This window comes from Aedes aegypti, chromosome 1, assembly GCF_002204515.2.
Source record: "Aedes aegypti strain LVP_AGWG chromosome 1, AaegL5.0 Primary Assembly, whole genome shotgun sequence".
Lineage (NCBI taxonomy): Eukaryota > Metazoa > Arthropoda > Insecta > Diptera > Culicidae > Aedes > Aedes aegypti.
The window spans coordinates 144,174,579-144,197,918 of record NC_035107.1 but is presented as its reverse complement, the minus strand read 5'-3'; the positions used below and the strand labels follow the sequence as shown (position 1 = coordinate 144,197,918).

General features: G+C 40.5%; 1 protein-coding gene across 3 annotated transcripts in view; it reads left to right on the top strand.

Annotated features, from left to right (window-relative positions):
• The window catches only part of LOC5578143, a 148,725-nt gene that overhangs the window by 6,068 nt on the left and 119,317 nt on the right, over positions 1 to 23,340 (top strand). For all 3 annotated transcript variants that reach the window (XM_021849524.1, XM_021849519.1, XM_001663663.2), the window contains exon 2: positions 21,383 to 21,723. In XM_021849524.1, coding sequence (XP_021705216.1) covers positions 21,616 to 21,723 — 108 coding nt within the window. In that variant the 5' untranslated portion in view covers positions 21,383 to 21,615. The remainder of the gene's footprint in view (positions 1 to 21,382; positions 21,724 to 23,340) is intronic.

Below are 23,340 nucleotides of genomic sequence, written 5' to 3'. Positions count from 1 at the left end.
TCACTACCAGTCCAACTTTTGCTGCCTCTCGTTTCAGTTTGGTCTGCCACCTTTTCAAATGTTCGGCCTACAATGTCCATATCATCCGCGAAGCAAACAAATTGACTGGATCTCGTTAAAATCGTACCCCGGCTCTCCGTATAACACCTTCCAGCGCAATATTGAACAACAGTCACGAAAGTCCATCACCTTGTCGTAGTCCTCGGCGGGATCGAAATGAACTGGAATGTTCGCCAGAATCCTTCACACAATTTTGCACACCTTCCATCGTCGCTCTTATCATTCTCGTGAGCTTCCCAGCAAATCTGTTCCCGTCCATGATTTTCCATACCTCTTTGCGATCGATACTATCGTAGCCTTGAAATCGATGAAAAGGTGATGCGTTGGGTCTTGGTATTCACGACATTTTTGGAGGATTTGCCGTACAGTAAAGATCTTGTCTGTTGTCGATCGGCCGTCAATGAAGCCGGTATGATAACTTCCCACAAACTCGCTTACTATAGGTGACAGACGACGGAAGATGATCTGGGATAATACTTTGTAGGCCGCATTTAGAATGGTGATCGCTCAAAAGTTCTCACAATCTAACTTATCGCCTTTCTAGTAGATGGGGCATATCACCCCTTCCTTCCACTCCTCCGGTAGCTGTTCTGTTTCCCAGATTGTGCCTATCAGCTGGTGCAGACAACTGGCCAGCCTCTCCGGGCCCATCTTAATGAGTTCAGCTCCGATACCATCCTCACCAGCAGCTTTATTGTTCTTGACCTGGTGAATGGCATCCTTAACCTCCCTCAAAGTGGGGGCTGGTTGGTTTCCATCCTCCGCAGTGCTGACGAAGGCATTTCCTCCGTTGTCCTGACCTTCATTGCCTGTGCTCTCAGCGCCATTCAGATGTTCGTCAAAGTGCTGCTTCTACCTTTCGATCACCTCACGCTCGTCCGTCAAAATGCTCCCATAATTATCCCTGCACATCTCGGTTCACGGCACGAAGCCCTTGCGGGATGCGTTGAGCTTCTGATAGAACTTGCGTGTTTCTTGAGACCGGCACAGCTGTTCCACACTCCGTCTCCTCCAGGCGGCGTTTTTTCTCCCGAAAGAGGCGGGTCTGCTGTTGCCGTTTCCGTCTATCACGCTCCACGTTCTGTCCGCCCACGTATTCGACGTTGCTCTCAGCTGCATTGTTGATGGCTTCCTTCACTGTTCTCCAGCAGTCCTCAAGAGGGGCTTCATCCAGCTCACCCTCTTCCGGTAATGCAGCCTCGAGGTGCTGTGCACATTTGTGTGGGACAAAATTTAGATTCTCGCTCCAGTCCACTTTTTGGATTGCATTTAGGTCCCATAACAACTGTGCAAAATTTTAACTCGATCGGTGAAACTATATTTTAGCGCCAGCCGTTCAAAGTTTGTATGGGATTTACTATGGGAAAACTTACTTTTGCAAAGAAAAATCGCCAGAGGCCGCCCATTGACCTCTATAAAATTCTGAACACAGACACGATAGGTATTTTTACGATGAAGAATATTGCCGAAGACCGCGAAACAATCCGACACTTGTGAAAAAAGTTATTCAATGAAAACCTATTGACGAGGCGATGTTGATTAACACGTAAAGGAATAACAATAATAACAAAATCGGGCAAAGTTTCCGAATAGTCTTTGCTTAATAACTTTTTTCACAAGCATCGAATTACTTTGCGGTCTTCGGAAATGTTCATCGTAAAAATACCTATCGAGATTTATGTTCAGAATTTTTATAGAGGACAATAGGCGACCCCTGGCGATTTTTCTTTGCAAAAGTAAGTTTTTCTATAGTTAATCCCATACAAACTTTGAACGGCTGGCGCTAAAATATAGATCGAGCTGAAATTTTGCACAGATGTTATGCGAGCTAAATGCAATCCAAAAAGTGAACTGGAGCGAGAATCTAAATTTTTCATATAACTGTGTCCCAGGCTAGTGCACATGCCACTGCGGCATCCAGTCAGGATAAGCCTGAAGAGCCCTTCAAAAAAAAAAAATAAAAAATACAAAAAATGTTGTTACTAGCCTAGGGACACATAGTTATTACGTCGAGTGAGATTTAGTTAAAACTCTTATTGACAAAAAGCCACAAATCAACGCAGCATAAAGCTGGGGGTACAATAAGGATCCACTTTTTATGTGCCTAACGTTCAGAGCGAACAAATGGACCGACAAGTTTAAAACTGTTACAGAACATGCGTACCATGGGACTACAACAGCTAGTGGGTTACGATCACGTGAATTGTACATCTATATAAATAAAAATGGAATGGTGTTTGTATGTGACGAAATGGCTTACGAACGAGTCAACGGATTTGAATGATTCTTCCTCCGTTTTGTTCGTTAAGGGTTTTGACGTGTTTGTGTGTATACAAATCCCAGGATATTCACCGGGAAAGTTTTTCGATATTTTTGCACCATTTTTTTACAAGTTCTCAAAAAACTCTTTTAGTTTACGAATATGTATCGATATTGGTAATTGGTCATCTGGATCCGGAGATATTCCAAAATTCCTTGGGGGACTGACGCGTAGCCATAACCCACGTAAATATCTCAGGCTACAAATTTTTTATCGTATTCGAATATTGACTGCTCGAAATGATATATTAATGCGAGTACGCTGTGAAAAAATGAAGCAATTTGGTGCAGCCGTCTTTGAGTAATGGGCATTTATGTTTCTGGATCCAAGGGGGGGTAGCTGCTTGTGAGAATCTCAAGTCCGCAAGATTGTTAAAGAACCCGTTCATGTACAGGCAAAATCTAGCTGGTTCCGGTAAAGCTGGAGTAGGGTGACTTCTGCTTGGAGTTTGATTGCGAGTGGTGTTTGTGCACGGATGGACCAAGTTACTACCAGCGGTAGATCCTGGGGGTGAATTGATAATGAGCGGAGGAGATCCTATGGCAGTTGAACAGGAATAGGATGGTATTTCGGTATTGCTCTCGGTGCACGAACAAGACAGAGCTCTACAGATGGCAGGCCCGGAAGATGGGCCCACCAAATGCAGGGATGACCCGACGGCAGGAAAAAAGGAGGTTGCAAGGGGCGATAATCGGTGGGTTGGGTTGCTGAGACTAAGAGCTTGGAGGATTCTGTGTTTGGTGGTAGTTTCACTTCCCGCGTTGTCCTTCGGAGTAACGGATAGAGCCCGATGCGTGCCGAGAGCTTGCAGGCCTTGACTTCTCACGTCGACCAGAGTGAAAGCGACCACGGTGGAGAGAGGTGCTAAGAGAGCATCACAAGAGCTTACGACGGTGGGGCCTTAGGGGTGTTTTGCAAGATAAAACGGGAATCAAAGTAGAAAAAATGAAATATGTTTCTAGACTAACATTTACAAAGTAGGAAACTACGTTTGCAAAATATTTAGTTTCACACGTCTGTTCAAGTCATACCTAGTTAAAAGAAATTTGTTGTACCTGGTGTATTTTTCCAAAACTTTCCAAAATACGCCTATGGTGGATAAAAGAAGCCTCGTGTTCCACAGGATATTTTATTCTTTTTAAATATAAGCATAGATTTCACCCTTCAAATATGAATGGTTTAAAAGTCCTTCAGTAGTGCTAAATTTTACAGTTATCCTTCTAACCATTTCCACTGAAATTCCTTCAAAAACTCTGCGTATGCAGATTTTTCCAGGAATTGCTCCAAAAATTTTTATATGGTTTTATCACGAAGTGTATTAGAAGTACCTCGAGGATTTTGTCAGGTTTTCTCAATAAATTCGTCCATGGATAGGTATCTCTTGTAGTACATTCATACATTTATCAAAAGATTTTGTCAGCATTTGATCCAAGGAGTATTATGGATTCTGCATGGATGATTTAAAAGTGAACTGTTACAAGTGAGAAGTAAAATGCTTACACAACTCATTTGCGTGAAGCGCTTTAAGGTGAAACAGATTGAAATCAACTTCTAAGATTGCACTAAAACTTCAATGGCATAAATTCCACGAAGACAGCATCTAATAACAGTGCGTTTTTTTATGTTGGGAACTAGCAGAAAGCTTGAAATAAGGTCAGAAAAGTTTGCCAACTATTTTTCTGGTTTAGTGCCTTTGAAAACGTGAGTAGGGGCACAAGTCGGACATTTTGGCGGCTATCTTTCAATTCTGAGGTTGTTTATTTATTTGGTTTTATATCAATTAGCTTGATAAAACCTTGCCAATTCATTCGGTCCATAGCCGCTTTTCTCCATCCTCGACTGCGATCCACGATCTCCAGGTTCTGGTGCACCTGGTCAATCCACCTAGCTCGCTGCGCCCCACGACTTCTTGTTCCGACTGGATTCGTAGCGAACACCATCTTTACAGGGCTGTTTTCCGGCATTCTTGCAACATGCCCTAAACAGCGTATCATTCCAGCTTTAGCTACCTTCAGGATACTGGGTTCGCCGCCGAAGATCGTCCTTAGCACTCGGCATTCGAAAACCCCAGGAGCTTGCACACAACTAAACTTTTTGATTACTTTTTTCAAAGGGCAGAGGACCTTAGCGTGAAAAGAACTTTCAAAACTCATGAATTTGGCATTAAAGTGGCAATATTTGGTACTCATGGCCCACTGTTGGCGCCTATGGCACTGAATGTGGTTCTGGCAACTACCTTCAGGCTTGTTTTTTCTTCTTTCCTTGTAGTTCGGTAGAAAACCTTGATTCGCTTAATGTAGTTCAAAGTCCCACGCCTAAACTCAGCATATTCGAAAATACTGACCTCGATTGGTGGAACCCTTTTTTTCCTTACTTAAATCGAAGAGCTTGGCTAAGAAATTGCTTTAATTTGCTGCTCGGAAAACTGGTCTAAAGCATCGAAAATTGCATAATGAGCAACCTAATTTGGATGCATATTAGCATCAATGCCATTTTATTCTCGGGGGAAATCTCGTATTCGATAACAGATATAGTTAGAGAAACGATCAAATAAGAATATTTTTTCCAAGACGGTGTCCAAGAAGTATCAGATCCGGAAACGAATTTTTAATCCAACCAGAAATCAAAGGCGTGAGTCCTAATAAGGATCGAACATAACGAGCATCTATGTAAATCAACAAGTATAAAAGGAACTCGGAAAAGTACTATTTTTGTAGGACTTGGATGCATTGTTTTATTGCTATTAAAACTTCCGTCTACAGAGAGAACTTATGTACACACAGCACGAGAGTATGTGCACTGACAACAAGTTAAAAATATGCTTTGCTCTAGTTCCGATATCAACAGTAAAGAGCAACCAAGTCTTTCATGCTATCTACAAACCAATACAGTCATTTGGCTTCAAATGTGTTAATGCACTCTATGCTTGCTAAAATAGTGTTGAATCACTCATGCCAATCATCAACTATAGCACGGCGTACCCGATGTAACGCACGCAGATAGATTTGATGATCATCAGTGATGGAAATGCAGGGAATCGGCGCGATATGACGCTACATCGCTTCACAGCTGCCTGCACAAACGATGTGGACATATTAAAATCATAGACAACTGGACGTTTTGTTCGAAACAGTATTTTGCATTCGTATAACGTGACGATATTTTTATGTCAAAGTGAGCCAAAGAAAACCACTTCAAAGATCTCGATCCATCTGGGAATCGACCTTCAACAAGGGTTTGGTTTACAGCCGCTGATGTCACCACAAGGGTTAACGAGCGTTGTTCACGCTGTAAATTTAACATTTTTAAAATATTGATGTACATTAAAGCAGTCATCAACACAGCTACAGATTGCCTCCAAAGATTATAGGAATATCATTCTTTGTAAATAAGACGAAAATATCTTTGTGTTGAGTTTATTTGTCGGTGATCTAATCAACCAACCAGAGCTTCATCATCACGCATCGTAGTTGGTCAGTAAGGTACGTCGCTTGCTGTGTCGTTGAACGAAACCTCCAAAAGCCCTAGACTAGATGGTAGCGTTTCCAAGAGCAGAGACATGTTGTTGATGTTGCCTACACACGTTGAGCTGAGCTCATGAAACAGAAAACTGACCCAATGCGTTTATGGCGAAATGACGAAAGCTATGTGTGACAGAGAGCTGATGACCGTTTTTTGTTTTGTTTTGATAAATTTATTACATCACAACTGAGCTACCAGACCATACAAACAGTCAACGTGAGGGACGACACATTGGATATCAATCGCCGCTGATCGTGTTCAGAACAATAAAGTTCACAGATACTGGGCTACTGCGATCTACCAACTAGGCCAGTCAAATAACTAGTACAGTCAACTCTCAATAACTTGATGTTAGAGGGTCCATCAGTGAAAGAGATTTTGTGTTATAGAACACAAAATCAGTACAACTGCGGTTCAAAGGGCTATCCAAGTAGCCATGAGACCCAACATTTACTATGACTCTATAACCCGATATCCTGAATCTCGAATTGGAGTTATGGAGAGCTGACTGTATCAAGTAGAATACGGGAGTTGGTAATATGAGTCTACTCGACTGAAAATGAAAGTGGAGCTGTTTTGTTTTGAGTTGGTCTGTTTGCCGGGTGTATTAACCGACATACGATTCCATGCTCCGTCGTCATTACTGGCTTACCTACTCCAATGGCCACCGACGAAAGCAACTCGGGTAGGATCTTTCGTGAATAAGGGAAGACAGGGTAGTATGCACCCCTTAAGGAAAACTTGTTGAAAATTTCTGTTGGATTGTAGAATAAGGCACATGAATAAGCATGCAATTACTTATAACAGTAGTTGGATTGGGGATGTAATATCCCATAAAATAAATTTAAAAGAAATGAAATCACAACAAACTCATTTTTATGACAAAATCCAGTTTTTTTTTTAATTATTATCTATGCAGCAAATACCACGCAGTTCTATGTCTTGTTTGAGCTTGGATTTTGCCAGATGATTTGATTGTCAAATCATCGTTTTCTCAATTTATTTTCATTTTTTATGTGGAAATTGACAAATGTTTTTTTTTTCGTGCGAGGCGTTACAAATTGATAAAGATATTATTATTATTATTATTATTATCTTTATTAGGGAGATTTTCAGCCCAGGGCTGGTTCATCTCCAACATACAGATATTGTATGAAATTGTGGTACCACGTTTTATCCCGTCGGCGCATTTTCCAACATGTTTCCCTACATTTCTTATGCGTTTTCGGGGCACTGAAGCATAACATAACACTGGCTAGATGATGCCCACAGATGTCTGTGGAGGTGCCTTTTATAATTAGCTGAGCTGTGCAAGCTGGATACAACATGCACACGACCATTATTCGCTGATCAGTGGGTTTGTATTCTTACTGCTAGACAAGTGTTTTGCTGCGTAGGGATGAGCACGACTAATGGGTTTGAAAACATTGATTAAACACCGAGTCCGACATGATTCTAGAATGTTTCTGTCATGAAAAACATAAATGGAAAATCTGAAAGAGAATAGATAGTTATCATAAAAAACAAACATGCCTAGCTCAAATCAGAATAACTTTGATAATTCGTAATACTTTTGCATTTTAAGTTACCGTAATTTCGGGTGAAATTGATCATTTTTCTGGTTTTTTCTAGTCTGTTTTCTTTAATGTTAACAAATCCAAACAACTAAATGCGGGAAAACAAGTACAAAGGTGAGCCTCATCGACTCATGCACCGAAATTTTCTAACAAATGTCATTTTAGTGTTAACAAATATCTCTAAAATAAAGAATCAGGGGATCTCATTTCAGGGTGAAATTGATCACTTGTCAATGCCATTATTGTTAGTTTTCAAAACAACTCTACATGATAAATTTGAGCTCCATGAATCCGAATATGCTTGTCAAATTCTTAACAATGCAATATTTATATAAATAACGAATAGTTAAATTTCAAGAATTACGCGGAAAACGCCTAAATGTATGCAATTTACCAATGAATTCAATGATATCTAACAGAAATTCAATTATTTCAACCATATGAGCTAATTGGTACGAGTTTTGGTGATGAAATCTGGTTTGGAGATATATCTCAAGCATCCTCACAAACTTTCAGGTTTATACCATGTTCAAATCCTTGCTTAGAAATAGAAGTTCATAGGTGTTTTTCAATACTTCACCGTGAATGATTTTGAAATTTTACATTATTTTCATAGTAATAAGCATTCTTTAACGCAAAAAACTTCACAACACACAATTCGTCAATAGTTACGACAAACAACGTTCATTTACTGCAGCTTACATTGATATTTGTGGTCCATTACCAATAGATAAAATCGTGTGATACGATGACCAATTTCACCCTTCTGATCAATTACACCCGATTTTACGGTATTCCTATTGCTCCGCTTTACAATAGTAGGTTCCTCGGAACAAGTTACACGACGACAAACATTTCGATAACCACGTACCCTCAGATTCTTTTCGATGAAGCTGCTGCCAAATATCCTGAAAGTTAGTTTTTTTTTGCCATAGAGTAAGGTGGGGCAAAAGTTCGACCTTAGTGGAATAATAAATATTTTCAGAAAAACTATAACACTTAAAAAGTAATTAAGATATGGACTGTGGTTGCTAAGTATCCTTTGGTTACTTTGTGTTACCGCATTTGAAGCCCAGTTAGCATTGATTTGCATGTCAAACGCAAACAGCAATATTATTTTAAAACAACATATTCATTTATTTTTTTTTCATTTTTTTCATTCGCCTTAATGATTAAATTAAACCGTATACAGATAAAAATTTATTGAACTGTTATTATTTGCTTGCCATTTTGAAGTTGAATATCATGGGCAAACTTTTGGTGGTTTCTGAATCTACTTGGGAGCTGATGATGTAAAAAAGCAATATTTATAACAAATATGATGATATAATGATCTAATTCACATTAGGTACAACCAATTTTCCTGCCTTGGCGCAAAAAAGGGCAAATAAAGCCATAGGGTCGCACTAGTGGCTTTCCGCTTAAATATCCTTTGCTTTTTTTATACACAAACAAATCATTCCAATTTTATTTATATAAATTATACGAAATAATTGATTAATCAAGAACTTTTTTCACATCAAACGAAATCTTTTGATCCACACTTTTAGGGAAAAATATAAAAATTTTGTAAAAATATGGTTTTGATTTGCACATACGCATTCACCACCAGTTCAACTTCTTTGCCTCGCGTTTCAGGCTGGTTTACACATTTTCAAATATTAGGACGTCCATTTCATCCGCAAAGCAAACAAATTGACTGGATCTCATGAAAATCGTACCCCGGCTGTTGAACCTCGCTCTCCGCATAATACCTTCTAGCGCAATATTGAACAACAGGGCCGAAAGCCCATTTCTTTGTCGTAATCACCGGAAGAATTCTAACGAACTGGAATGTTCGCCTGAAACTTTCACACAATTTTGCACATATTAGTTTTGTGAGGTTCCCGAGAAAGCTGGTCTCTTCCATGATTTGCCGTAGCTCAACACGATCGGTACTATCGTATGCTGCCTTGAAATCGATGAAAAGTTGATGCGCTGGGACTTGACATTTTTGGAGGATTTGCCGTACAGTAAAGATCTGGTCCGTTGTCAATGAAGTCGGCTTGATAAATTCCCAAGAACTCGTTTACTACAGATGACACTTTGTAGGCCACATTAAGAATGGTGATCAATTGAAAGTAATCACAATCTAACTTTTCTTGTAGCTGCCCGTCGCCAGCCACGTATTCTACGAAGGGTCCGCAGATCGTCCTCAACTTGATCGACCCATTTTGCTCGCTGCGCACCACGTCATCTTGTGCCGGTTGGATTGTTTTCGAGAACCATTTTCACCGAGTTGTTATCCGTCATTCTGGTGACATGCCCGGACCCACCGCAGCCTCCCAATTTTTGCGAGGTGGAAGATGGTTGGTTCTACCAGCAGCTGGTGCAATTCATGGTTCATCCGCCTTCTCCACGTTCCGTCTTCCATCTGCACTCCGCCGTAGATGGTCCGCAACACCTTCCGTTCGAAAACATCAAGGACGCGATGATCCTCTGCACGTAGAGTCCATGTTTCGTGCCCATGGAGGAGTACCGGCCTAATAAGCGTCTTGTGGATGGCGTTGCAGATGGGGCATATTTACCCTTCCTTCTACTCCTCTGGTAGCTGTTCTGTTTGTCAGATTGTGCCTATCAGCCGGTGCAGATAAATGACCAGTCTCTCCGGGCCCATCTTGATGAGTTCAGCTCCGATTACATCTTTACCAGCAGCTTTATTACTCATAAACTGGTGAATAGCATACTTAACCTCCATCAAAGTGGGGGTTGGTTGGTTTCTATCTTCCGCAGTACTGACGAAAGCATCACCATAGTTGTCTCGCCCTTCATTATCTGTGCTCTCAGCGCTATTCAGTTGTTCATCAAAGTGGTGCTTCCACCTTTCAATAAACTCACGCTCGTCCGTCTAGATGTTCCCATCCTCATCCCTGCACATCTCGGCTCGCAGTACGAAGCCGTAGCGGGATTCATTGAGCTTCTGATAGAACTTACTTGTTTCTTGAGACCGGCACAGCTGTTCCATCTTCTCCAGGCGGCGTTTCTCCTCGTTTCTCAAGAAAGGAAGGGGGGTCGGTTTTCGTTTCCGTCCGTCCGTTGTTCTGCCGGATCCGTTGCTGCAGCATTGCAGCCCGCGCTGCATTCTTCTCCTCCAGAATCGGCCTACATTCCTCGTCGAACCAATCGTTCCGTCGACTCCGTCCCACGTACCCGACGTTGCTGTCAGCTGCATTGTTGAAGGCTGCTTTTAAAGTTCTCCAGCAGTCTTCAGAACGGCTTCGTTCAGCTCTTCCGGTTGCTTAAGCCGCTCTAGGTCATACAGGGGCGGCCATCGGTACCGTACGTTGTTAACGACGCAGTTTCACCATCATAGTGCTCAGAGTCGATGTAAGCGCCACGATAGGTCCTGACGTCGATAATATCGGAGAAGTGCCGTCCATCAATCAGAACGTGGTCGATTTGTGATCTCCAGGTGTATCGGTATGGAAGGCTGGGCTGGAAGTAGGTGCTACGAATGGCCATATTTTTGGAGGCGGCAAAATCTATTAGTCCTAAGCCGTTTTCATTCGTCAGCCGATGGGCGCAGGACTTTCTAATAGTCGTTCTGAACTCCTACTCCTGGCCAACCTGAGCGTTTAAATTTCCTATGATGATTTTGACGTCATGGCTTGGGCAGCTGTCGTACTCGTGTTCAAGCTGCGCGTAAAAGCGTATTTATAATCATCAGTGCTACCGGAGTGAGGGTTGTGCACGTTTATTATGCTGAAGTTGAAGAATCGGCCTTTGATTCTCAACTTGCACATTCTCCCATTGATCGCTCACCACCCGATCACGCCCCTCTGCATATCACCCATCACTATAAAAGCTGTTCCCAGCTCTGATAGATGGTATGGTTACCTCTAAACGTTCGCACCATTGATCCCTTCCAACAAACTTCCTGCAACGCTACGATGCCGAAGCCGCGGTCCTTCAGCACGTCGGCGAGTATGCGTTTGCTCCCGATGATGTTGAGAGATTTACAGCTCCACGTACCGAGCTTCCAATCGATAGTCCCTTTACGTCGCTGTGGTCTTCGCCGATTGTTCCGGTTCACATTCTGTCGTTGATTCGTTCGTTGCTTGATTTTTTTTACGACTGGCTTGCAGGGCCTGACACCAACCCCCTAGATTTCCGGAGAACCATTCCCCCTAAATGTTCGTAGGGCCATAGTGCGCAGTTTAGCTTAGAGTCCGTCTCTGGCACTCATACGATGACCAGCCGCCTCTGACATGGGGAACAGACGCTGTTGTGAGCCGCTCCTAACATGGAGTACAGACGCTCCAGGTTTGCAGAAGCGAACCCTCCCTTCTTTCTGAAATAATCTTCTGGTAACCCTAATCCAGAATGACACGTGGTAGAGTACGAGAGGTTTCGAGAGGTTCGAATCTCGCTCTAGCGTTTTTTTTTATTTGGACGATCATTAGCGGATGCGCGAGTCAAAGGCATTTGATTCATGATTCCGAGCAATCAGCAATAAAACCATAACGCGTTTGTTGCGTTACGGCTAATAATATAATAATATGATATAACTAGTGGTCCCGGCAAACTTCGTCTTGCCATCAAGTAAGCTGTTGAAAAACGCCATGGAACGCTCCGTGCAAAATGGAAGTTCCGTTCACTCCTATTTTTTCAACTTTCCCGTTAAATATCCTTTGCTTTTTATATACACAAACACGTCGGAACACTTCAGGAACATAACTATGGAAGAATCATTCTAATCCGTCGAGCCGTTCTCAAGCCATTTCGTGACATACAAACACCACTCCATTTTTATTTATATAGATAAGTCCAAGTCATGGTGTATTTTAATAAGATGAAAACACACTGGGATCATAATCTTGTTTTTGGGTTCTAATTTCTACTCTACTCTATTGCTTGTATTATGCAATATTTGAGAGGTTTTCGTGCAAAAATGCATTGAAACCTTATATTCACTGGTTGGGTGTGCATGTTTTTTTTTTCTATAATTGAATTACTGCGAATAAAAATAAAACAGGAATACATTTAGTATCATTCTAGGCTGTTTATCCTTTAAGCACACGTTCATGTATTGCCCACCGCAAGCGTGTTGCAATTTTCCGGTTTTTGTGACTTACAGTTTTACTGACGCTCTATCGTTGAAATTCTATACAGAGCAGCGTAGAAGTCACGTATAAACGGTTTTTAGTGCATTTTTACAATTCCCGGAAATCACTATGAAAACACTTCATTAATTATCTTGAATGACAATTTCAAAAATAATGACTTCATTGTTTTTGCAAAATTTCAACAGTAATCTGTACATTAAGTACGAAAAATTCCAGTCACGTCTCCTATTAGACCACAATGCGGCAAATTAGTTTTGCTCCGAACACAGCGCTTACTAATATAGTGCAAACTAGGGTAGAATGCAAGAAAGATGTGCCAAAATGAAAACCAAACAACATGTAAGAAGTATTTCAATGTACGAAGTTGGTTGATTTTAAAATGTGTTGTGTGAGTTTTTAACCTTATTAAAGTTGATTTTTGGAAAATGAAACATTTTTCAAGTGATAATATTGCGTGAATATTTGTTTATACGGGACATAATGCATTCCGTATTGGGGCAATATTCATATTAGAGTATGGGATAAATACATTGCGTCAAAAACGTACTATATTTTTTTTGAGAGCAAGTGTTATATTTGAATTGAGGATCTGGGAATAGTCATTGCGGTAATTTCCCTTGCCAAAACTGAGATCCCGAAATGAGGTAAGTTCGCGTGCGCTTCGATCATTGAAGTCACTGAAGTTACGAAGTGTATGACTATTTTGAATGTGAACTCAAAACATAACCTATAAATTATAGCTGCACTGAGAAACATCCATATATTTGGATGCCCACTTTTGCGCAAACAATGCCTCATCTATCGTTTTTTTTTACTCTTTTTAGGGGTCATCACGAGCTTTCACCCTAATTTGAATTTAAATGGGGAGGGAGTAGTCTCGGGGCGTCCAACAGCTGGGACAGGTAAATTGTAACGTCTTGCATTTTACAACATTCTTCGAGCTGCGCCGGTTTTTTTTTCAGTAAAGAAGCAATCAACGGTCAGCTCATCGTCAAAGCCCCGCTTGTTGTTCCCGAAATTCCAAATCGCACAGAAAGTCTATTGTCTGCTGCGTGCGATGCGTTTTTGGAGGCAAAGCAAAGCTGGGGAGAAAAAATTACTGTGTGAAACAGCAAAACGAGTAATTTGTTTGCTTTTCGTGCCTTACTTTTACCAAAGTCGGTGCTATCCCATCTTTAACGTGCTGAACAGTACTTTTACACAGCCTAACGTTTAGTTTTGCTATTCTTCTTCTTCTTTCTGGCATTACGTCCCCACTGGGACAGAGCCTGATTCTCACCTTAGTGTTCTTATGAGCACTTCCACAGTTATTAACTGAGAGCTTACTGTGCCAATGACCATTTTTGCATGCGGATATCGTGTGGCAGGTACGAAGATACTCTATGCGCTGGGAAGTCGAGAAAATTTCCAACCCGAAAAGATCCTCGACCGGTAGGGGATTCGAACCCACAACCCTCAGCTTGGTCATGCTGAATAGCTGCGGGTTTACCGCTACGGCTATCTGGGCCCCTTAGTTTTGCTATTATTTGATGCTTAAATCGACCAGATTGTTCCGCAATTAAAATATCTGCGAGGTAGTCGCCTTGAGAATGCGACTGAATGTCGATAGCAAAAGTTTATCACACAGTCAGTAGGAAGATGGAGCGATCGCTGAGATAGCATATGGCAAACGCAAAGTTGGTAAATTTTGATTATCTTTGATTGTCTATGAGCATAATCAATCTCTTTATTACTTAATCAATAATTTGATAATTCATAAACAGCAAAGTATAGATTAGCTTCGTACTTGCCTCTCGAATGCACAAGCAAAAACGGTCAGTTGGCGGAGCAAACTCTCAATAAATAAATTTGAGAGTGCTCAAAAAGAACACTAAAATGAGAAGTAGGCTCTGTCTCTAGTGCACATATTTTGAGCATAAAAATAAACGTACGAGCGTTACAATGAAACTTTTGTATGAAGGGAACTCTGAGCAACACATTTGGAGTTGCCCAGTAGAGATTTTCGAAAAAATACCAATTTACGTGAGTAATGTCAAACATATATTTCTTATTCAGCAAAATTACGTATAATCTATAGTTTTTATATTTCTTTGCAGATGTATTGTGGTTGTACTTGTAATCCTTGCTAAATTAAGGTGGCGTGGTAAAGAGTCGTTTGCTCCTTTTTTGTCTGTACCACACTTGAGACGTGTATCCGTTATAGACCATTGAGTGAGAAGCACAGAGCCTAAACCCCATTAGCATCCCAGGCAGCCTGGGTAGGTGAAAGATTCTAGCTTTGCTAGAAATGCAAAAAATCTATTGAATTGTCTATTGCAAACTTTTTTTTTTTATTTTCATAAACCATGACATATCTAACGTATTTGTATTTGAAATCGTCATAAGTGGGCATCAAGCTTGACGCTTATATTATTCTTTATTTATGGAAAGATGAAAAAGACCTCTGTATAGACATGTTCTGCTACATTAGATTTGACTCACGATTTCACATCTTAGATAGCAGAACATGTATTTACAGAGGGCTTACAGAGGGCCATAAAATAACGACGAAGGATATCAAAATTTTACGAAAAAATTCTTCACCTTGGAAATTGGATGTGGTTGGAAGTCTGGAAATTTGCAAACAGTTGCAAACATTGTGACAATGAAAAAAGTGGAAATCTTCTTCCGGCATAGAATTGTTGCACTTCAGCGTTTTAAATGTTGTTCAGTTTCAAGTTCAAAATAATCGAGTGGATTTAGTTTCTGAACTAGGAAAAAAAAAATACGTTACAACTTGGATCAAGACGTTGGACGTTGACTGACTCCGCGGCGGGGGATTAAGCTACTTTTTTCTGGAGGCTGCAAGCATTTGGTGAGTCCGTTCCTTTTAAACAGAATACCCAAATTTGTTTTAGACGTAACGGTTTCGTGATCAGATTTTCGCGATTCGGAGTGCTACATTCTGCGGTTTTCGTGTATGCTTACATGGACCCGAGTGTTTTTTTTTCTCGCTTGAAGTGTGGCAATTTACCTGTTTCAACCGGTCGCTTATCGCGGAATTGGCTATGCATTGTGAGTGCTTTTCGGTCAGTCGTATTTCATGTAAATGACAGTTCCATGTAAATCATAACAAATCCCAAGTTACGGTAAAGATGAGCGTGGCCGGGAATAGCAATATTAATAGTTTTGGTATTCTTATTTAAGATTGGATCAAGGCTTATTCCCTAGCCTTGTTTCTGGAGGCATTCTAAATGAGATTATCAAAAGAAAAACATTAATATTACTAGTAGGTATCCAATCTACGAAGTATACCGTAACTACGCTAACGCAGTCTTCCCATGAACATTACCGATTCTCAACTTGAGTTGGCATCCTTCTACTCGTGTTTAACAGCAAACGCACGACAGCAAAATCTTGCGTTACACATTGAACCCGGTACACTTGAACTTCGGTTGAACCGAGGTTCGAAACATCGGTTCAAACCATGGTACAAAACAAACCGAAAGAAAGCAGTTCGAATGCACGCTGCTAAAATTTAACTCGAACTTTATGATACTTCTCGTGGCGAGAATCTCGTCACAGATCACAGATTATAGCTTTAGGTAGAAAATTATAAGCGTGCGTACGAACAGTAGAAGCATTAACCTAAGAGTGCTAATGTCGCTATTGTTCGTGTTACCAACATATAGTTTGCCACGCTCTGACATCGTGAGTACCGGGCCTCAAAGTGTCAAATATATTTTCAAAAACATAATAAATCATCCTCTACAACATGGCATTGAATAAACATTGAAAAAGTACAGTTAATGGTAATTATAAATAAATCATTTTTTGTGACTACAGCGCCACTAGCGTTCTACTACTAATATTTCTATTGTACAAAGTCTAAAGCCGAATGCAAGGCTTACTACACTCAAATAACACTAGCAAACTGAGCAAACAACGCGTTGCTACGGGAGAAAAAAAATACTAAACAAAACATACTGATGCTGCCGCGTACTCGTGACGGTGTACTGTGCGGTTGTAACATTGGTTTGAACTTTGGTACTCCAAACATAAGTTCGGGTTTAGGTACTGGTTCGTGAGCTGCTTCGTGGTTTCGGTTTGAACACGAGGACAGGGTTCGAAGTGAGTACGAAAACACCAGTACCCAACGTGTTTGATGTTCGTTTGGGATGACTACGCCAACGCTAACCCTGAAGCCTGCTTAAGTACATGCGTATACCGAGGCAAAAATCTCGCATGATTTTCATAAGATCACCCTAATGAACGTATTTTTTAAAATTATTTTTTTTTGTCGTTTCACAAGACGTTTGTGTATTTCATACAATCTGATTGAAATTTATACGATAAGTGTATCTTTTTCATAACAATCAATTGTCAATGTCATAGGAACGCTTATGAACCCCATTGCTCATCATTGTGAAAACCCACCTGAGACAATTTTCTCAGCGCGGGCATTTCACTATCAGATATACAATATGGCTCCAAAATTGACGTGTTTTCTGATTTGAAGCAGGCTGATTTATTTATTTATTTATTTCACTTTGTCCGCAACTCGATTCTAAATAATTCATAATGATACTTACAATACAGTGCTTTAAACGAACAGCGGCGTGACAAAATGGATGATAATTTGATTTTCGAAAGTTGATTAACCTATTTTTCAATGCGAATTAGTATAATTGATTCATTGAAATTTATAATCTGAAGCTCAAAATACACAAGACAGCCTTATGGAACCAAGAATGGATTAGGACGCTAATTCATAAGACTTATATATGGAATTTGTTATCATATCAATGCTGATTCTTAAGATCATCTTACAAAATTCCTTCGAGGGGCATTATAGATACAACATCTGTGGAAAATCATACGATAGTCTTATGAGTTTCAAAGATTTTTTCTTGTGTCGTAATTCCATAAGCAAATCTTATGCCAGTCTTACGTCCGCTTTCCTCAGTGTACCTTCAAAACCTTGAATTTCATTTTGCCTCACCTTTTTCAACTTGCCCGGTTTGGACGCCGTTTTTGGCCCATAGCGGGGCAAATGCTTGAGCCATTTACTATCTCACAAAAAAAAATGAAGATTGCCTGAAATGTACGAATTATCTTGAAACCTAACGATACAAGCTGCGCCACGCGGAAAATAAATCATCATATATTTTTTTACAAAAAAATGCTATTCCTAGGTATATTTCAATAGCCCTATTTTGAACAAATTTCTGGTCAAAGTCTAATGAGTATTTGTGGGCACATACACTCCTTTTACACATTTTTTTGTATGGTATTCAGTTGGAGCTGCCTGACAGCTTCACTTGTCAAGGCTGAACCCTCGATCTAGCTTTTTCCAAGTTTCCCCTCTACCAGGACCAATAACCAGACGTGCCCAGAATGTGCCCACTTGAACACTGTTGTTTTTTTTTTTTTTCATTAGTATTGTGAAGTGGTAGTTTTTGAAAAATACCCATATTCCTTTGCTTCTGAGAAAATAAAGCATTGTGAAAATCAGCATGCCCACTAGAATTAGTTTGAAACCGTTTGATCGAAATGATTTTGAATAATTTATCATTTAAGTGTCATTTTCAATCATGCAATTGTGATTACTCCTGTCTTTTGCGTAAGATTAGAGTATGTTAATTGTTGCCAAGTCTGAACGAAATTGGGCTATTTAGTCATAGCTCCAGCTCATTTCGTTATTCTTGTTGATGAAAGTATGTATTGGTCATCAGTGCCGGAAAAGATCGCATCACGAAGCAGCTCACGAGTGTATACCACCGCATAACAAACATCATAGACTCGCGAACTGACTCGGTGTGAGTAAGTCCGCATCCGCGTGCTCGGGAGAACATGTCAAAAGAAGTTGCAACAAGCTCGGGAATGTTTACTCGCGAGTAACCGAGCAAGTAGTGATTTATTGGACAATTTGATTGCATAACCATCAAGTCGACAGTAAACTACTAGTTTATAGTCAAAAACCCTTGGAAACCATAAATCTTGGAGGGGAAGCAGCTTTGTTCGCGAATCACTTTTAGCTTCGGTTACTCGGGAGCACGACGGATGCGAGTAAACCAGCGCTCTGACGCTCGGGAGCGTTTGGTTTTGTTTTTATTCCAGTTCAGCAGAAATGTTCGCCACTTTCCTTCACTGTTGGTCATTACGTTTATATGTCGTTAAAACAATGAATCACTTTCCTTGTCTGTTCAACAATTTCTCTAAACTAGCATGTGTTCCCTGATGATCAATTTCAGCGTATTACTTTCCATGGTCATATTTAGGGCCTTCTTTAGCCGAGTGGTTAGAGTCCACGGCTACAAAGCAAAGCCATGCTGAAGGTGTCTGTGTTCAATTCCCGGTCGGTCCAGAATCTTTTGGTAATGGAAATTTCCTTGTCTTCCCTGGGCATAGAGTATCATCTTCCCTGCCACACGATATACGAATGCGAAAATGGCAACTTTGGCAAAGAAAGCTCTCGATTAATAACTGTTGAAGTGCTCTTAGAACACCACGCTGAGTAGCCGGCTCTGTTTCAGTGAGGACGTTAATGTCAAGAAGAAGAATAAGAAGTCACTAATATAGTGACTAACTAATAGTAAAGTTACCTTAAGCTTTAACATATATTACAATCCCCAACATGTTTAGCTTTCGGTGGCAAATGCAATGCTTCACAACGCCTGCGAAAATGAAATTGGAATTAGATTTTTATAGCATTGTTACAAAAAATATCTCTTTTGTAACAATGGTATTATGGCAACGTAAAACTACATTAAAATAAGATTGTCGCCACTTGTTTCTACTCAGTGAATCTACTAGTCATTTTCCTCAGAGTGATATTCCCTACGTCGTATATGATAACGATGTGTTCAACTAGCTAATAGTAAGAGTAGCCACGGATCATTCTGGTTAGCAAAATTCAAACTCATCGTCGCCACTATTAATTATTTTAAATGACCATCAATGTTATCAACCACCATTACAGGTAACGCCTTTTGTTTAAATCTAATGGGCAAGGTCACATAACCAAGGGGAGGGAAAATTTTACCTAGTCTCGAACATGGGACCATTGGTTTCATAATCCGATACCATACCACTACACCACCAAGTGCTACATTCCTTTTGGACAATGTATTTCAAAACTAACTAAAAATGTATAAAAATGCTGATAAAAAAATCAGCTAAATTGTAGCCAATACATCAAAGGTCGGCTTTGTGGTGTATATGTTTCATTAAAATTTGAATATTTTTTTCTGAAAATGTTCTCTAGGGTTGATCTTTTCATCCACCTTACTCTTCTGAGAATCCTGGGCAGTATTCGTTTAAATTAGATAAGATTTTTGTCATACCTTGGACAATATATTCTCAGCAGGATTCCACAGAACTCTTGGCAGGATTTTTACAAAGTACGGGACATAATCGTAGCCAAATCTTGGGGAAAATGATCACATAATTCAAGGTGGGATTACTACAGGATCCTAACAAAATTCTTAGGAGGATATGTGTATACTTAATTAGTAACTGGCAGGAGATAACCTGACCTGAGAAGGTCACATTTTCAAAAATGTTCATGAAATCAGAGGTATATACATGTAAGTAATATTCATACGATTATGGCCTACTTTGTATGGAAGTCAGAAAAATGTCACAGGATTCTTGTATGCCGCGACACCATTGTCTATTATGTTGCGTTCTGAAAAGTGATCTTCAGTTGATTCACGACTGTATATGTATGGGTCAAAGTGCAAAAAATGCGCATTCATTTTTTTTAGCTCAGACCGTCCCTGATTCTCCGTTATTCTTTGAAGTGAATGACGCTCTGACCTCTCCAAAATCAGGACGATCGTCGACGCGTGTAATAATAGCAAAGGCAAACAATCTAAGAAGCCGACATGACCGTCCGGCTTCACCACGCACAATCACTATCATCGTTCCGAGGTGAACGGTACAGAATGGAATCCCCAATTGATCATGCGATGATCGGCGCGAGCCACCAAAGCACTTCTTCACTAGGGCGGTTCAAAAAAAAAACTCAAACTAACATATCTTCCTGGTGGTGGTTTTACCAGTGTTTGATGTATTATTTTGGTTTATTTATATATTTTTTTCAAATAAACCTTCATGAAAATTCGACGTGAAACTTTGATATATCCTAAGGATTGTAAAAAAGATAAAGGAGGCGGAATAGGGTCCTAAAGCCCTATCCCAATTTTAGTGCCAAACGCTTAAGTTTAGGTCAAAAACATATGTTTACTCAATTTTTTAATGTTTTCCGATGGTTTAAGTCCAAAAAACATTTTTTAATTTTTTTTTTTAATTTTGTCACACCCGTTGGTTTAAACTCAAATTTTGGGTGTATTTTGTTTTCCGTGTCCCTTCCGAAATGTCAGAAAGGAACAACCCCGGTGTTAAAAAGTTGAACCCCTGTGGTATTTTTGTCGACTAAGCGAACGTCAAATATGATCTCAAGTGTCAAGGTTCATTTATGGATCCAATTTTAAAATTAAAGTTTTAATATGATATATCCGTTATTTGAGCGGGAAAAAATGCTAAAATAGTTACAGTAACATGCTCTTCCGTATTATTAAATGAAAACAAGATTTCATTAAACATTTTAGGACCTAATTCTATAACTTTGTGAAATTTGAAGCGCCCTATTCTTCACGCCTCCGATCGACACTCGTTTTTTTTGTTGCTATTATTGTAGAGAACACTTGAAACGCTCGCCTGCTCGGAGATTTACCAATGAAGGTCAATCAAGCTTAATTGTAAGTTGAATCTTATAACTGTTTTTTCTTATTTTCCGTTCTTCTCCTTTACAGTGTCCTGCGATCGTTTGACAATCAATATGTGAAAAATGCAAGTGATCCACGTGACATCGATCTAATCGCGTTAAAGTTTGGTGAGTGATGAAGGGATTGGGGATGATCTGAAGCCGAGAAGATAATTAAATTGTGAGTGCCGATTGCCAGAAAAGAGAAATTTAATTTGGTAGCTCGAGAAAGCAGGAGGGAGTGTAAACTGTGAATTAAAGAGCGCTCCAAACGAGTACACGATGGGGAACCCAAACTACGGTTACATGAGCCCGGCGTGGCAATTCAACGCATTGAAAACTACTTCGCTGCTAATTGGGATGCTCTTCCTCTCGGGATCTATCAACAAGGTGAGTGGAAACTAACTGATATTTCTCAACTTGAGTTTGCTACATGTATATGAACATGCAAATTGTTATGTTAAGCAGCGTTTTCAACAGCGATATCACAGTTTTGTGCTGCACAGATTGGTTATTTGAAGTGCTCAGTTCGCTAATTGGATTTTTCATGTTCCTTCATTAGTATAATTTCAAAAATTACATTCATTTTCAATTACTAGGTGCTCTGTGTAGGGCAACATTTGGCCAAAATAAATTAAGCTATTATAAATATTTTGTAACATTCATTTTATTTATTTAGTTAACATCTAAACAGATAACACTGAATCAACAATTTTACGCCACAATACGCGGTTCGTGACCGCATCTCTCCATCCTCGGTTCTGCCCCACGCTCGCCAAATCGATACGCACTTGATCCGCCCACCTAGCTCACTACGCCATCTTTGCAGGGTTGCTGTCCGGCATTCTTACAACATGCCCTGCCCTTCGTATCCTTCCAGCTTTGGCCACCTTCTGGATACTGGATTCGCCGTAGAGTTGGGTGAGCTCGTGGTTCATCCTTCGCCGACGTTCGTGGTTCCTAAGCACCCAACGTTCGAAGATTCCAAGTGCTTGGAAGTCCTCCTCGAGCATCGTCCACGTTTCATGCCCGTAGAGGACTACTAGCCTTATGAGCGTTTTGTACATGATACATTTGGTGCGGAAGTGATTTTTTTTTTGACCGCAGCTTCTTGTGGAGCCTATAGTAGGCCCGACTTTCGCTGATGATATTTCACTCCGTATTTCACGGCTAACGTTATTGTCAGCCAACAGCAAGGATCCAAGGTAGATGAACTCGTCGACCACCTCGAACGTATCCTTGTCTATCGTAACACTGCTACCTAGGCGAGCCCTGTCGCGCTCGGCCCCATCAGCTAGCATGTACTTTGTCTTGGACGTATTCACCACCAGTCCAACTTTTGCTGGCTCGCGTTTTAGGCGGGTGTACAGGTCTGCCACCTTTTCAAATGTTCGGCCGGCAATAACCATATCATCCGCGAAGCAAACAAATTAACTGGATCTCGTAAAAATCGTACCCCGCCTCTCCGCATAACACCTTCTAACGCAATATTGGACAACAGGCACAAAAGTCCATCACCTAGTCGTGATCCCTGGCGTCCATCACCTTGTCGTCCATCGCCTTGTCGGGATCCCAACGAACTGGAGTGTTCGCCTGACACCTTCACACAATTTTGCACACCTTCCATCGTCGCTTTTATCAGTCTCGTGAGCTTCCCGGGAGAGCTGTTCTCGTCAATGATTTTCCATAGTTCTACGTGGTTGATACTATCGTATGCCGCCTTGAAATCGATGAAAAGGTGATAAGTTGGCACCTGGTATTCACGACATTTTTGGAGGATTTGCCGTCCCACGAATTCGTTTACTACAGGTGACAGATGACGCGACGGAAGATGATCTGGGATAATACTTTGTAGGCCGCTTTTAGCATGGTGATCTCTCGAAAATTCTCCCAATCTAACTTGTCGCCTCTATAAGAAGATGGTACATATTACCCCTTCCTTCCACTTTTCTGGTAGCTGTTCTGTTTCCCAGATTGTGCCTATCAGCCGGTGCAAAAAAAAATGGC